This window comes from Quercus robur, chromosome 2 (genome assembly GCF_932294415.1).
Source record: "Quercus robur chromosome 2, dhQueRobu3.1, whole genome shotgun sequence".
NCBI lineage: Eukaryota > Viridiplantae > Streptophyta > Magnoliopsida > Fagales > Fagaceae > Quercus > Quercus robur.
Window position 1 is genome coordinate 65,480,970 of NC_065535.1, and position 16,086 is coordinate 65,497,055.

At 37.8% G+C, this 16,086-nt stretch overlaps 1 protein-coding gene across 2 annotated transcripts; it reads left to right on the forward strand.

The window, feature by feature from the left end:
- Positions 1 to 773: 773 nt before the first annotated feature.
- LOC126714521 (pentatricopeptide repeat-containing protein At3g26782, mitochondrial) lies at positions 774 to 4,218 on the forward strand. 2 transcript variants are annotated; one of them, XR_007651617.1, is made up of 3 exons: positions 774 to 1,953; positions 2,130 to 3,358; positions 3,661 to 4,218. XR_007651617.1 is itself a non-coding variant. In XM_050414706.1 (2 exons), exons 1-2 carry the CDS (start codon positions 1,006 to 1,008, stop codon positions 3,171 to 3,173), a joined length of 1,992 nt encoding a protein of 663 aa, XP_050270663.1. In that variant the 5' UTR covers positions 774 to 1,005; the 3' UTR covers positions 3,174 to 4,218. The 2 variants fall into 2 exon arrangements, 1 of the variants encoding a protein (XP_050270663.1); XM_050414706.1 differs by having other exon boundaries at positions 2,130 to 4,218.
- Positions 4,219 to 16,086: the final 11,868 nt, after the last annotated feature.

Sequence of the window (16,086 nt, forward strand, 5' to 3'; positions counted from 1 at the left end):
TGTTTGGTTGCACATGGAAAATAAATTTTCCGGAAATTATTTTCAGTTGGCCGGGTGTTTTGAAGGCTTTGACCCGGAAATGGTTTGAAGTGAAAATTTTCACTTCAAATCATTTCCGGACTCACGCGCAAAGATAGAGACAGAGACAGAGATCCTTCGACTTTGACTTCGCCGACTTCGCCGATCACAGCCTTCGACTTCGACTTCGCCGATCACGCCTTCGACTTCGCCGATCTACGAATCGACCTACGAAGCCACGAACCGATCTTTAACCCAGAGCCTTCGACCCACGAACCTTCGACTTCACCGGCGACCCAAAGCCTTCGCGCCACGAACCGATCTTCGAACCAAAGCCTTCGACCCAGAGCCACGAACCCACGAACCGATCTCTCTCTCTCTGTGATTTTGATTTTCTGTGTGATTTTGATCGACCCACGAACCCACGAGCCTTTGATCTCTGATTTTTTTGTTATTGTTGTGGTGAGATTTTGGTGGTTTTTCTGTTGTGTGGTGGTGGAAAATAGCATTTTCAAAATGTTACCAAATACATAAAAATATTTTCTAGAACAATTTTCATAATGCAACCAAACACTTGAAAATATTTTTCTTTCCCGAAAATAGTATTTCCGAAAAATAAATATTTTTTGAAAAATATTTTACATGAACCAAACACAGCCTTAAGTGTTACTAAAAGAAAGTTGATTTGAATATCTCTGCTTATTGTTAAAAATAAAAATAAAAATCATTAAACTAGATCTGAAATCCATTTGTCTGATGTCAACGACACAAAATCAACACGATCCAATAACTCCAGTATGTTTGGTCGGAGAAGTCAAAATTGGCTTTAGAAAACGATTTCTTAATGGAAAACGACATTATGTTTTGGTCGTTAATTAGTGATGCAAAATGCAAACTCTCAAACAGTCGCGAAGAATGTGTAAATGAGAAACCGAAATCCCTCCAAAATCCGAAGAACTGAAATTCATTCTTTGATAAAGGGAATGAATGAAGGTTTCGATTCCAAACTCTCGCTCACTTTTAGTCACTACGGTACTGTATTGCAAATTTTACAGACAACACTATTCAACTAACAACAACCTCACAACTTTGTTTAGCAAATACGTAGACAAAACCAATGTCTCTTCGTGGAACTCCGTCATCGCTGACTTGGCTCGGAGCGGTGACTGTGTCGAAGCTCTACGTGCCTTTTCTTGCATGAGAAAGCTCTCTCTTATACCAAACCGTTCCACTTTCCCATGCGCCATCAAATCCTGCTCTGCTTTGTTCGATCTTCGTTCAGGCAAGCAAGCCCACCAGCAAGCTTTGGTGTTTGGCTTAGAATCAGACCTCTTTGTGTCATCGTCTCTCATTGACATGTACTCTAAATGTGGGGAGTTGAGGGACGCAAGAGAACTGTTTGATGAAATTCCTCAGAGAAATGTGGTGTCTTGGACGTCCATGATCACTGGCTATGTCCAAAACGACGATGCCCACGAAGCGTTATCGCTTTTCAAAGAGTTGCTGGTTGAGGAGAGTGAGAATGAGGATGATGGGAAAGGTTTTATTGATTCGGTTGCCATGGTTTCAGTTCTCTCGGCGTGTTCTCGTGTATCTGGGAAGGGAATTACAGAGGGAGTTCATGGGTTTGTGGTAAAGAGGGGACTCGTGGGGGATTTGGGTGTTGGGAATACGTTGATGGATGCATATGCCAAGTCCGGCGAGCTGGGTGTGTCTAGGAAAATTTTTGATGGGATGGCTGAGAAGGATACAGTTTCTTGGAATTCGTTGATTGTCATGTATGCACAAAATGGATTTTCTACAGAAGCTTTGGAGGTTTTCAATGCAATGTTCAAGAATGGTGATCTCAGCTATACTGCCGTGGCTTTGTCGGCTGTGTTGTTGGCCTGTGCAAATTCAGGGGCTCTGCAAATGGGGAATTGTATACATGATCAGGTACTTCACATTATAGTAGTTTTGTTACAGTGATTGTGAAATTATTGCTAGCTTTTCAAATTTTGATTCTACCCCCTCTTTTCCATAAATGGCATGTTTTAATCATTACATATATACATGATTTTTTGTTAAGTGTAGATGTTTAATTTTGACATTAACTCATCTTATTATTTTAGGTTATAAAGATGGGCTTGGAGGAGAATGTGTTTGTGGGTACCTCTCTTATTGACATGTATAGCAAATGTGGGAGAGTTGAAATGGCGAGGAAAGCATTTGATCACATGAAGGAGAAGAATGTGAAGTCATGGACTGCCATGATTGCTGGTTATGGAATGCAAGGCCAAGCCACAGAAGCTTTGGAAGTCTTATATGAGATGATTAAGGTTGGGATCAAACCAAATTATATCACTTTTGTCTCAATTCTAACTGCTTGCAGTCATGCTGGTCTCGTAAAAGAAGGCTGGCATTGGTTTAACTCCATGAATCATGAATTTGGTGTGGAACCTGGGGTGGAGCATTATGCATGCATGGTTGATCTTCTGGGGCATACTGGTCATCTCAGTGAGGCTTATGATTTGATCAAGGGGATGAAGGTGAAGCCTGATTCTGTAGTCTGGGGGTCCCTTCTTGGGGCTTGTAGGATTCACAAAAATGTCGAGCTTGGTGAGATATCTGCTAGAAAGCTGTTTGAATTAGACCCAAGTAATTATGGGTACTATGTCTTGCTTTTAAACATATATGCTGATGCTGGAATGTGGGGAGATGTTGAGAGGATGAGAATACTTATGAAGAACGGTGGAATGGTCAAGCCACCTGGATTCAGTTTGGTTGAACTAAAAGGTAAGGTTCACATATTTTTGGTTGGAGATAGAGAGCATCCAGAACAAGAAAAGATTTACGAGTATTTGGAAAAACTAACCACAAAGCTGCAAGAATTTGGCTATATACCCAATATGACATCGGTTCTTCATGACATTAATGAGGAAGAGAAGGAAATGACTCTTCGAGTTCATAGTGAGAAGCTGGCAGTTGCTTTCGGAATCCTATATTCTGCTCCTGGTACAACAATCCAGGTGATTAAGAATCTTAGGGTTTGTGGAGACTGTCATACTGTAATTAAGTTGATTTCCAAGATAGTTAATCGAGAAATTGTGGTCAGAGATTCAAAGCGATTTCATCACTTTAGGAAGGGTTTGTGTTCATGTGGGGACTATTTGTGATATTTACGAGATTGGAAAGAAAGTTGAGAGTCTTGTGTGCAAGCCCGTATTTGACGTGATCAAGGAATGATTGAAGATGCTAGTTATTTAACTTGGGTGTCAATGAATGGTGTTTTTAAGTGTTAAGTTTGGAGAATGAAGGAGAATACACAACACAGATGTAATCAGAAATTTGCTATAATAAGGTTAGCATTTTCCTAGATGCTTAATCAGAAAGTTGCTATAACAAGGTTGACAAATTCCTTGCTCTTTTCTTTATATGAGCTCATTTCAAAGGGGTTGTTTCATATCTTTACCAATGAGTTTAGGTTTAGGCCAGATTCTATTTATGGCATTGAAGTAATTCACAAATGTAGATTTGCTGTACAAAGCATGATACAGCATGCCTTTTACACATACTACAAGCTACTCTTTTAACAGGAAAGCATCATGAACTATAAAGACCATGATGAGAATAAATAATTCACTTCTCTAATACATTTCACAGAGCCCACAGAGCTTTAGTACAATATCCTCAAGAAAGAAGAAAAGCTATTGGTCTTGTTGCTGATGGTAGAATTGGAAAATTCGGAGGAACTTCCTTGGAAGATCAGGTCAAGGCCTATCAGAATTGATATAGAAGATTGGTTCTCTTTGTGTGGGCCACAACAGTTGCTAGAATGGAGAATAAAAAGGAGTTCTACATAGCAAACCGATAGAATATTTAATAATGCAGAATGGCACTCCAAAGAACTTATTCTGTAATAGTACTCTCAGTCTTGATATTTGAAGTTGGCTGAGCTTCATGTAAGCTTTTGAGCATCTGAGACAACTCTAGAGGACCCTGTTCTTGCCCTGCAAGCCGTCAAGCTATTATTGGATCTCTTTACTAGCTTCTTCTTTTCATTATTTTTCTTTACAAACTCTGCCTGCTGCTGCATATTCTCCTCCATGAGCATTTGAACTTGAAACTTTAATTTGGACCACATGTGCCCCCAATCACGACTATCTATTGGGCAATCTCCAACATTAGCTTGACCTTATTCAAAATCATTCATCTTGTCAAGGAATACTGTGGTCATCATATCCATGTGATTGTTTCTTATTTCAAGTCCTATTTCAAAATTAACGTTGCACCGTTCAATTGGCACCTATTCATCTGCTAACTTGTAAGTCAAAGTAAGCACTACACTACCACATTCGACAGTAAGATCTTCAACAACAATTCATGATGAATCAAAAGCCCTTCTATTTACTACAACTCATTCATTGTTGTTAATGGTGCTTCAAATTTTTTTTGGGCTGAAAGAGGAAAATGGAGACCCTGGAGTAAGGACAGGATGTGATTTTACCCCAACGGATCATAGTTTTTTGTTTAAAAACAGTAAGATCTCTTGAACTCTTCAAGGAACTGTGAGTTTTTGTTTCTTCTTGTAATCAATCATATCTCTGGGAGCTGAAGGGTTGATATCCTCTTCCAAAAGGGTCATCCTGGTCTGCATTTTCTTCTCCAAGTCTGCAAAAACTAATTTTACAAAATTCAGTGAATCAAAAGCTCAGCACCTGCGAAAACATTATGTAAGCTAAATACGGGGAAACAAAAGCTGGAAATAGCTCTCAGCCATCTGTTTTTCTGACTCTGTTTTCTCTTGTTTGGGCTATTGGCTATATAGTTTGTAACATGAACAAATGCGCCGCAATTAATCCAATCTAGCAAAAACACCATTCGAAAGAACACCATACTTGCTTGTTTTTGTAAGGCCCCTTTTTGTTCCCCTGCCATGTGTTGAGTTCTGATTAGGGTATTCTTGGACTCAGGTTTGTTTTAGGGGGTCACGTCAGTGAGGGAAGGAATGAAATGCATCATTTATCTTGCCACGTCAGTGTAACAAAACGAGAGAGTGTGAGACAATTGTCAGTCAGACAAGTTAGAATATCTTTGTTGAAAACATCAGACTGGGCACTTTGAGCTACGAGGATTTCGCAGACCAAAGTTTGTTTAACAGAGAAAATGGAATTACAATTATATTTATGTTGCTAATTTAAAGGAAGATTTAGAAGTTGTTTGGATACAATATAACTCAATTTCCATCACCCACCATTCAAATGTCATGGGACCCATAAAAAAAAAAAAAAAAAAAGTATGTTTGGCTTGGTTTCTTAGTGTTGTTTCCATCACTTAAAATTCAAAAATTTTGAGTGAGAGTAATGGAAACCAGGAACAAAAAAATCATGTTTTTAAAAGTTGAAAACTGAGTTTCAATGGCAGAATAGTAAATATTGTGACTTCATGGGACCTACTTGCAATGAATTGTCAAATCAGTTTAAGTTCTTTGATATTATCGTTGGGATGGCTTCATTTTAGTTCATTTCTTCCCCCAAATTTTTCTCTAACACTTTACCCTTCATTTCCCTCTCTTCGCCTCCTCTCACATTTCGTCTACACTTCATTCCCAGCAGCATTTGAGATGATGAACCAACGCTGCTAAACTTGCTTGAGATGAACACTTCATGATCAAAGACAAACAACCGAGGCATGGTAGAATCTTCAACGGTGTCAGACTGGGCTCTATCATCGTCGGTTTTTCATACCGAGCTCTATTTTCATGATCTTCTCTCAGGTTCAAACATATATCTCTTTCTCCCTCTCCATTTTCCATGTCCATTGTTAGATTTGAGTAGTTTTTTTAATTTCTGTTTTATTATTTTTTGTTGGAATTATACTTTGGATGTTAAAATGGGTTTTCCCTATGGACTGATGTTGATGAGAATCCAAGTTTTTACTAGTAATTACTTGCTCCATGTGAAAATTGAAGGAAAATAAACTCAAATCGGTCCAACTTATATATATGTCCTTACATATCCTTTGTTTGACTCTATAGAATTGAAAAATTTTCAGCAGTTGTTTTCCTCTTTCAATTGACTAAAGTGGACCCTTTTAACTTCTAATGTAGAGGCTTAAGCTTTATTTCCCCTATCTGTTCTCATGCATTTAGCTGCTCTACTTTTGCCATTGCATCAGCTACTCTGGATCAGCTGCTTTGCTTATACACATGCCTTGGGTGTTCGGATAAGGAGATGTAAAGCTATGGGTTTGGATATATGTTAGTTTGCATGCTCCATAAAATTTTATAAAAAAATTTGTGTGCTTATGTTGTAGTTTGTGTGCTTCTGCTATACTGAGACGTGTTAGAAAAACTGCGAAAACTCAAAAGTGCTTGCTTTACATTACTGACAACATAGATTCCATGTAATTACTCTATGTCAGTGTGGTTCTTATAAATGTTTGTCCAAAGATTAACGACTTCATATAACTCCTTTTATAAGCATATGATACTGTTTGGCATATAATTCCTTTTATAAGCATATACGTTGTACAAACTGTTAATTACCACCAAGTATAATCCAATAATGTCTACTATTAATTTTCATTTTCTTAAAATATTATACTATTTGGCAGATTGTTCAAGCTTCTTGATCACATGATTAGCCCCCTACCCTTACCAACTAAGATTTCCAACACTTTATTTCAAGAATTTGCCATGATATAATTACTTCTATATAATCACACCCCCTTTAGCTTGTAGTCTCAGCTAAGGATGCGATGGTTTACACCTCACCATTTTATTCCACAGTATACTAGTAAAGGATCCATGTTGCCCTTTCATAAAACTATTAATCTATATATTAACATATGCAATTGTGTTGGGATATTTGTATTAGATGGCACATGAAACTCAGGATGCTGACGATAAAATGTGGCCTCCCCACATTGAACACATTTTTATTAACATTATGGTGGATGAACAAGTGAAGGGGAATATGGAACATGATATCTTTAAGACTACAACTTGGCAATCAATTATGAAAACCCTAAATAAGCAAACTGGGAAGAAATGAAAATTTTATGTTGGAAATTAATGAAACCATAAAAGTTTGGTTAGGGGATGGTAAATGAACCAAGTTGTTAATGAACTGCTCGAGCTCGGCTCAAGCAAAATTTGTTTATGTTCATTTGTTTAGAAAACAAGTCAAGTTCAAAATTTAGGCTCGATTATTAAACGAGTCAAGCTCAAACATAATAATATGTTCGTAAACATGAGAACTTGATTTAAATATAATATTGTATTTTTATATGTATACTTGTCTAAAAATATATTTAGACTTGAAATTAGATTGTATAAGTTTGTTAATAGGTTCATATGATATTAAATTATTATTTGTAACTTATTGATGATATAAACAATCTATTTGTAGTAAAAATGTATAGAATTGTGAAGAGATAAAACATTTTAGTCATGGTTTCACAATAGGGAAAAAAAAAAAAGTTAATCAAATAGCTTGTGAACAAGCTAAAGCTTCATCGAAAAGGAAATGAGTCAAGCTTGAACATAAAAATTTTGTTTGGTGATAAGCTTGAGCTTGGCTCATATTAAAAAAAATAAAATAAAATAAACAAACTTAAACTTTTAATACTCAACTTGACTTAGCTCGTTTATAGCCATAAGTTGGCCACTTATCCAAACCTTAAGGGTCCGTTTAGTTGGAGGAATGGAAAAGTGGGAGCATAAAAAATAGAGAGGGGATATAAAAGTGGGAATATAGAAGATATTTAGTTTTCTTCTATTTTATTTAGTTGGGAGATGAAAAACTTATTTGTTTGGTTGAAAAGAAAAAATAGGAGGATGGAAAAGTGAAGTTCGTATAAATTTACAAATATGTTCCCATTAAATAAAACAAAAAAGAAATACATTTTTTTTAGCAAAAAAATTGTGTATGTGCAAACAAAAAAGTAACACATTTTTTTAGCAAAAATAATTGTGTATGTGCAAGTGGACAAAAAAAAAGGGGGGAAAAAGCAATTGGACAAAGAAAAAAAAAAGGCATGAACATGATGTGCACTGTGCACATGGGCATTTTGGTCAGCCCAGGTGCACAGTTTTCTCCCCATTTTGGGGAGAAAACTTTCTAGTGGGTCCAAGGAAAAAACACTCGGGCTCCACTACACATTTCCCCTCTCCCCCTCCTAACCAAACACCCTCCATTTTTGGTCTACAAGCCACTCTTTCCATTTTTGGTCTAGTAATGGGTGACTTTGGTTGGGTGTAGAGTGGTGGATATTTGTCCAACAGTTTTATTTTAGGTTAAAATGTAAACTGCATCCCCTAAGTTTGATTGAAATTCATTTAAGTTTTTTAATTTTACTTTCGTTCAATTGACTCCTCTAAGTTTAATTTATTCAATTAAAGCTTTTTTTTTTTTTTTTTGTCTAATTACATTAAAAAAAAAAATTTGAGTTAAGTATGATGTAGGGGTAAAAGGCCCAGAAATGGATATTGGGCCATGGGTCGTGTCTGAGGATATTAAATCGTCCGAGGACAAGTAGACACTAACGGGGGCATACAGGTTAGTAGTTCGTGGAAGAAGTTTGGTCATGAGGGATTCAGAGTGTAGTTCGAGGAGAAATACCTCATTGGCTAAGTAGAGTAAAGGTCAAAGATCCAACCTTTCTACAAGAACAAGGCACCAAACGATCATACTGGTAAGGATAAGCATCAAAAGGGGATAAGACAAAGGAAAGCTGAGAAACATCTAAGAAGAAAGCTACTACCATCGCATTGAATGCTCTGCAGCTAACTCCCTGACCGCATTAATGTGGAGGTGATGCTTGAACAGTAACATTCAGCCTTACAGCTACTCACAAAGACTTCAAGAAGGTGCTGATGGGACAAGTATCAAAGTTAGCAATTTGATCTGCACGTGAAGGGCTGAGATGGAGTAAAGTAGGAGAATATAAAGAAGAAAGACCCCATTACAAGAGGATCATCAGATAATCTGTAGAAAAAGGACTGTACACTCAAGAACGGTAATGTTATTTAGGTCCAAGAGAAATATATAAAAACAACCTTCCTCTGACTTTGCCGAGGAGGATTTTCCTTGCACAAAACTGTTTATTTATAATTCCAGGCAACATTCAGCCTATGGTAATTGTTGTCCAACTCATTGAAGTTCAGTTTCTAACCCACTCTCTACAAATTCATTATTTTGGACTCTTTGGGCCTTTGTTCATTTTACTTGGGCTTTGGGGAGCAAAACGTGCCCTTACATATGCAATTAACTTATGAAAATAAATTTTTAAGAAAAAAAAATCTCACATAAAAAATCTTTAAAATCTTTAAAATTTTTTTATTAATTTTATGATTTTTTTTTCATGTGAGAAAAATATTTTTTTTAATAGCAAAATTTTAACAAAATTAGACAAAATGCCTAAATTCAATAATTTGAAATTTAAAAGACTCAATTGAATTAAAGTAAAGTTTGAGGACTGAAATGAATTTAAATCAAATTTAGAAAATGTAATTTACATTTTAGCATTTTTTATTTTAAATTTATTTTCTATTTATAGTACCATAGTTATATGTGAGTTCTAGTTAGTTTAACTGATAAAATCTCTAATGGTTGAATAAGATATTTGATATTTAATTTCCGTCTATACCAAAAACTGATTGATATATTGGTTTGATGATAAATGCATAAAATTCAAAAACATTGAGGCTTAGGTTGTTTGGCCTTCTTGGGAATAAGAGGAAATAATAAATCTATTATCAGAATTTATTTTTCTTCTTGAACTAGCTAAATGGTCTCGTTTCTCTATAATTAATAAAAATAAAATAAAAAAAAGAAGCTAAATGGTCTCGTAGTCAATTTTATTTTGGTTGTTTTGGTTTTGGTCGCCACTCTTAAATTTGTGTAGTTTTTTTTTTTTTTTTTTTTTTTTTTTCAATAAAGTCTTAAATTACTATTCAATTAAAAAAAATTCTTGAAGTTTCCTTATTTACCGAAAAGGAAAACTATTTTTTAAGGGAAAAAAAGGAAATTTGACAATGGAAGGGCTGAATGCGTAACGTAATTGGGAAGAGCAGGCTAGTCGACTTTCCCAAGATATGTGGAGGGATATTCCATTACCAGTCCACTGGGAAGACCAGGCTCTTTCTATTGTTCTCTTTTTGCCGTCTCCAATAGTCACACAAGACCTTGCCCTCCCAAGACAATTACGATTTCGCCCCGACCCACCAGATTGTCCATATAGGAGTGACAGCTTTACACCTAACTGTTAACATTGCTACTTCCTATTTCCTATTTGGTGCACAACTGTAAAATTAGGTAATGCCATGTGAGTTCCTTCTTATGCCAATTTTTTTTTGAGCTCTCAGTTGGATCTATGTTTCGGATCTTAAATTAAATGCCAACAATAAGATAATCTCACAATGGAATAAAATTATTGTTATGCTCTTTGATACCCCTCTAATCATATTCTCTCTTTTTTATTTGGTATGCTAAAGATTGTATTAACTTTCCAAAGCCTCATCCAGTCTTGGTGAAGCAGAAACCTCATGCTATTCATGAGTTCAAAAATAATTATGATGTAGATGTTTTCGAAGACGCTAACAAAGCTAGTATTGGGGTCGCCGTTCGTAATGATAAGGGTGAGGTCTTGGCTGCTGTGTTCGAAAAAATATCGATGCCTTTGTTTGTGGTTATGGTGGAAATTTTTGTAGCTAAAAGGGCTGTACAATTCACGGTAGAAATTGATATTACCCACTCTATCTTTGAAGGAAATTCAGCGATTGTGTACAAGGTTATCACTCAAGATACAAGCCCTCTCTCGGTCATTGGTCATCTTATTAAAGGCACTAAGTCTATAACTGGTTTGGTTGTTAACAATTCTTTATCTCATACTAGAAGGTGGGGTAATATAGTTGCTTTTGCTTTAGTTAGGAGAACTAGACTTTTTTTTCTTTTGTTAGTTTGGATGTAGTTTGTTCCTCCAAATGTTTTAAATTCCCTTATTTTTTACTTTGCAAGTTCTTAATATGAGCAGTGTTGTCCTTTTTCTTAAAAAAAAAACTCTTCTAGTTACAAGTGCACAAAACTACGCTTAAAAATCTATCAAGAGAAGTTAAAACTTAAAAGACTATTAGATAAAACTAGACATTTGTGTTGTGGTTTTGTGAAATTATCTTGAATTAGGCAAAAATTCTTCTATCTCTCCGTTTTCGATATAGAGGATATGAATTCAAATCTTCCACTCTCACTTGTTATAAAATCAAAAAAAAAAAAAAAAAAAAAAATCTGCTCTTATTATTCCTATTTTTAGGACCTTTCACTTTTCATTTCTTTTTTGATGTACTTTCACTTTTCAATTCTTACAAGCAGTCTAAGTTTAACACCTATCATTGACCATTGGCTAGGCAAGTATAAGTATAACGAAAAATATAAAGTTCATGCTAGAGATTATTCGTCAACTTAATGTAACGTAACCCATTATATAATTAGAGTCGTTAATTCTTCGTCGCAACTTGCAATCAAATTTTACTTTCTAATTCTTATATAAAAAAAAAAAAAAAAATTTACTTTCCAATTCCTCTATAGAAAAAAATATATATATTTCCAATTCTATTATCTAAAAAAAAAAACTTTCAAATTATAATGTTAAAAATAATATTTCTTGCATTATTTTAGTTTACATTATGTACATTATATTTTAAATTAACATGATTATATATTTAGAAAATATAACTGTGGGGACGTAGAACTTGTGACCTTGGCCCACTTTACATTAGGGCCTAAGGCCCGAGCCGAGGAGAGCATCGCTAAGGACATATGAAATTCCAAATTACCTTAAGACACAGCCGAGGAGGATTCCGTCCTCGGCATCCCGTAATACCCTAAAGGAAAAGACGAGCTCAGTACAGGAGCAGGGCAAGTGAAAAGCTGTCAATACTGCAATAAAGAACTCTGCGTCTGACAGGTCCATGCTCTTCACCATGCTCTTTAGCTTTTACAACTACCCCCCAACTACTATAGGTATGGGCCGATGGGACAAGTCTCAACCCTAAAAAGTAGAGCTTACACGTGGACACTAGAAAGAGGGTAAATGCTAGTATAAAAGGGGAAGAGAACCAAGGGAGGAGGGGGGGTCTCCCAGACCAAAAGATCCCAAAGAAGGAGAATAATAAGATCACCAAGCTCCTCGGATAAGGTCTAAAGACCAGAACCACTCAGGTCGCACCGGAAGAAGGCCTTGCTAGACATGCCCAGTTCATCCCCGTGTAAATTGCCATATAAACCACGACCGACCGTAGTCCGATGGTCAAGGCCTAACCTTTCAAGCCCACGCTCTACAAATTTTATTGTTTGAGCCTTTTAACATACGAATCCAATATCATTCTGGGGTCACTACAAATTGTGTCCTTACAATTGGCACCGTCTGTGGGAAGGATTGTGCATTGGCATAGACGCTGGATCGAACTCCTGTCAACCCAGGGCCTGCGAAAGCCCCTCCATTACATCCAGCGGTCTGATTTTGTTGCCCTAGTATAAAGTTCTACTAGGGACTATGCTTCGAAGCACTAGCGACAAGGACAGTTCTAGGGGCTTCTACCATCAGTTTGACGCCCAATGCCTTGGCTGAGGGGCTAATCCTCGGTACTAAAAGAAAAATTACAAGTTTTGGATAGAACCAAGGCCTTATATGGTCCTCGGACTCAAACTTATGGGGAAACCAACTACCTAAAAGAAAAATTACAAGTTTTAGACAGAACCAAGGCCTTGTATGGTCCTCGAACTCAAGCCTATGGGGAAACCAACTACTTGAAAGAAAAATTACAAGTTTTGGACAGAACCAAGACCTTGTATGGTCCTCGGACTCAAGCCTATGAGGAAACCAACTACCTAAATGAAAAATAATAGGTTTTGGACAGAACCAAGGCCTTGTATGGTCCTCGGACTCAAGCCTATGGGGAAACCAACTACCTAAAAGAAAAATAATAAGTTTTGGACAGAACCAAAGCCTTGTATGGTCCTCGGACTCAAGCCTATGGGGAAACCAACTACTTAAAAGAAAAATTACAAGTTTTGGACAGAACCAAAGCCTTGTATGGTCCTCGGACTCAAGCCTATGGGGAAACCAACTACCTAAAAGAAAAATTACAAGTTTTGGACAGAATCAAGGCCTTGTATGGTCCTCGGATTCAAGCCTATGAGGAAACCAACTACCTAAATGAAAAATAATAGGTTTTGGACAGAACCAAGGCCTTGTATGGTCCTCGGACTCAAGCCTATGGGGAAACCAACTACCTAAAAGAAAAATTACAAGTTTTGGACAGAACCAAGACCTTGTATGGTCCTCGGACTCAAGCCTATGGGAAAACCAACTACTTAAAAGAAAAATTGCAAGTTTTGGACAGAACCAAGGCCTTGTATGGTCCTCGGACTCAAGCCTATAAGGAAACCAACTACCTAAATGAAAAATAATAGGTTTTGGACAGAACCAAGGTCTTGTATGGTCCTCGGACTCAAGCCTATGGGCAAACTAACTACCTAAAAGAAAAATTACAAGTTTTGGACAGAACCAAGGCCTTGTATGGCCCTCAGACTCAAGCCTATGGGGAAACCAACTACTTAAAAGAAAAATTGCAAGTTTTGGACAGAACCAAGGCCTTGTATGGTCCTCGGACTCAAGCCTATGGGGAAACCAACTACCTAAATGAAAAATAATAGGTTTTGGACAGAACCAAGGCCTTGTATGGTCCTCAGACTCAAGCCTATGGGGAAACCAACTACCTAAAAGAAAAATTATAAGTTTTGAACACAGCTCGGGCAATGTAAGATCCTCGGACTCTGTCCCATGGAGAGGTTACCCATTAAAAATAGGGTTAAGTCCTAGACCGAATGGAAGTCCCGGTCTATCCTCAAATCTTCAATTCTAAGGGAACTAATGCAAATAAGTGTTTGGGCCCGATATGGCCATACCTCTGTCCTCGGATCAGATGCCAAAAAACGATTAAGGCCAGGTGTTATCAAGAACACGGTCAAAGTCCCCTACTGCTCGGCAAGCCTATCAGATGGTTTATTTTGGGTTACTCATTCTCGAATGACTGCCTTATGCGCACTACAGAGCATTCAGCCGTTATCTCGGTTAGTCTCGTATGTTTAAACTACTGTAGGTTGGTATTATTATGCTTGATAGTCTCAATAAGTTCAAAATAATAGCTTTTTGTTACAAGGTTTTATGCCCTAAGTATTGTTAAAAAAAAAAAAATACACGTATGAAATACATCCATTCACAAAGTAATTACCGCAGGAAAGAAAAAATATTTAGAATGAAACAAAATCATCTTTTATTAAGACAAATAAATAGTACAACGTACAATGAAGGGGCTTAAGTAAACCTATACCAAAAGCTAACTACATAAGCAAAAAGAAAAGATACAAGGAAGAGAAAAATCCTTCAAAACTCTGCCCTGGTAGAGATTATGTATGACAGGATGGCCCCGTAGGTGGAAGAGAAGAAGAAGCAGAGGAAGAAGAAGTAAAAACACCAGGGTGACCCCGGTGATGGGAAAGAAGAAGAAGCGGAGGTAGAAAGAGGCACCAGTGAAGGAAGAGAGGAGGAAGCAAGGATACTTAACCCCCGCATCAGCCCTGACTCCTAACACGAAGGTGCCATATTAGTAGCGCTCGAGATAGAGCGGATGGTGTTGACGACGAGAAATCCCACTGCTATCGCACCAAAAATCTGACGCGACTAGCATCTGCTTCGGATTTTAACTGAAAGAGGTGGAGGCATCGCCCCTACCTTGTGAAAGTGGAGAACTGTCTTGAGTCTCTGTCTCCCCTGTCCTGACCGCGCCATCTTAAGTCTCGGAAGGACCCAGTTCCTCTGGAGTGGGTGTGGTTCCTTCACCCCCACTCGTGCCTCAAACATGTCATTCTTTAAGGTTTTAGCTGCACTGGCAATAAAAATTTTGAGCACAGCTGAGGGATTAGGAGTTTGAAAGGATTGAAGGGTCTATACGTGAAGGGAATGACCTCTTACCCTGCTTCTTATATGGAGGGTAAGTTGGCGGCATTTAATCTACGCAGATTTCCAAGAAGTGCTGCAAACGAGATAGTTTCTACTCAACTCCCAACACCGTTTGAAACCATAAGATTTGTGTGGCCTCGTTAAGGGGACATATTAAAAACGCGCCTCGGGCACTGAAACGGCCAAGATACGGTGTGAGCAAATCTAAAAGGAATGTCTCATAATCCAGCGCACCCCCCAGGCAAGTGAAGAGACACTAACATTAATGAAGGGCAAAACTGGGCAAGCCATACCGTAGGCCCGACATCACCAAAACCCTCCTCCCCAACCAAAAGGTCGGGCAGCAGGATTTTGAGGGGCTATTATGGGGCCGTAGAACTTGTGACCCTGGCCCACTTTACATTAGGGCCCAATGCCTGAGCCGAGGAGAGCATTGCTAAGGACATATGAAAGTCCAAATTACCTTAAGACACAGCCGAGGAGGATTCCGTCCTCGGCATCCCGTAATACCCTAAAGGAAAAGACGAGCTCAGTACAGGAGCAGGGCAAGTGAAAAGCTGCCAATACTGCAATAAAGAACTCTGCGTCTAACAGGTCTATGCTCTTCACCATGCTCTTTAGCTTTTACAACTACCCCCCAACTACTATAGGTATGGGCCGATGGGACAAGTCTCAACCCTAGAAAGTGAAGCTTACACGTGGACACTAGAAAGAGGGTAAATGCTAGTATAAAAGGGGAAGAGAACCAAGGGAGGAGGGGGGGTCTCCCAGACCAAAAGATCCCAAAGAAGGAGAATAATAAGATCACCAAGCTCCTCGGATAAGGTCTAAAGACCGGAACCACTCAGGTCGCACCGGAAGAAGGCCTTAATAGACATGCCTAGTTCATCCCCGTGTAAATTGCCATATAAACCACGACCGACCGTAGTCCGATGGTTAAGACTTAGCCTTTTAAGCCCACGCTCTACAAATTTTATTGTTTGGACCTTTTAACGTACGAACCCAATATCATTCTAGGGTCACTACAAATTGTGTCCTTACAATAACCATTAAATTATTATTTTT

Excerpts from the sequence above, each read along its gene's own strand:
- LOC126714521 (XM_050414706.1), top strand. The coding sequence starts at position 1,006 with ATGAAGGTTTCGATTCCAAACTCTCGCTCACTTTTAGTCACTACGGTA. Across the intron at positions 1,954-2,129 it reads GGAATTGTATACATGATCAG|GTTATAAAGATGGGCTTGGA; the intron begins GTACTTCACATT and ends TTATTATTTTAG.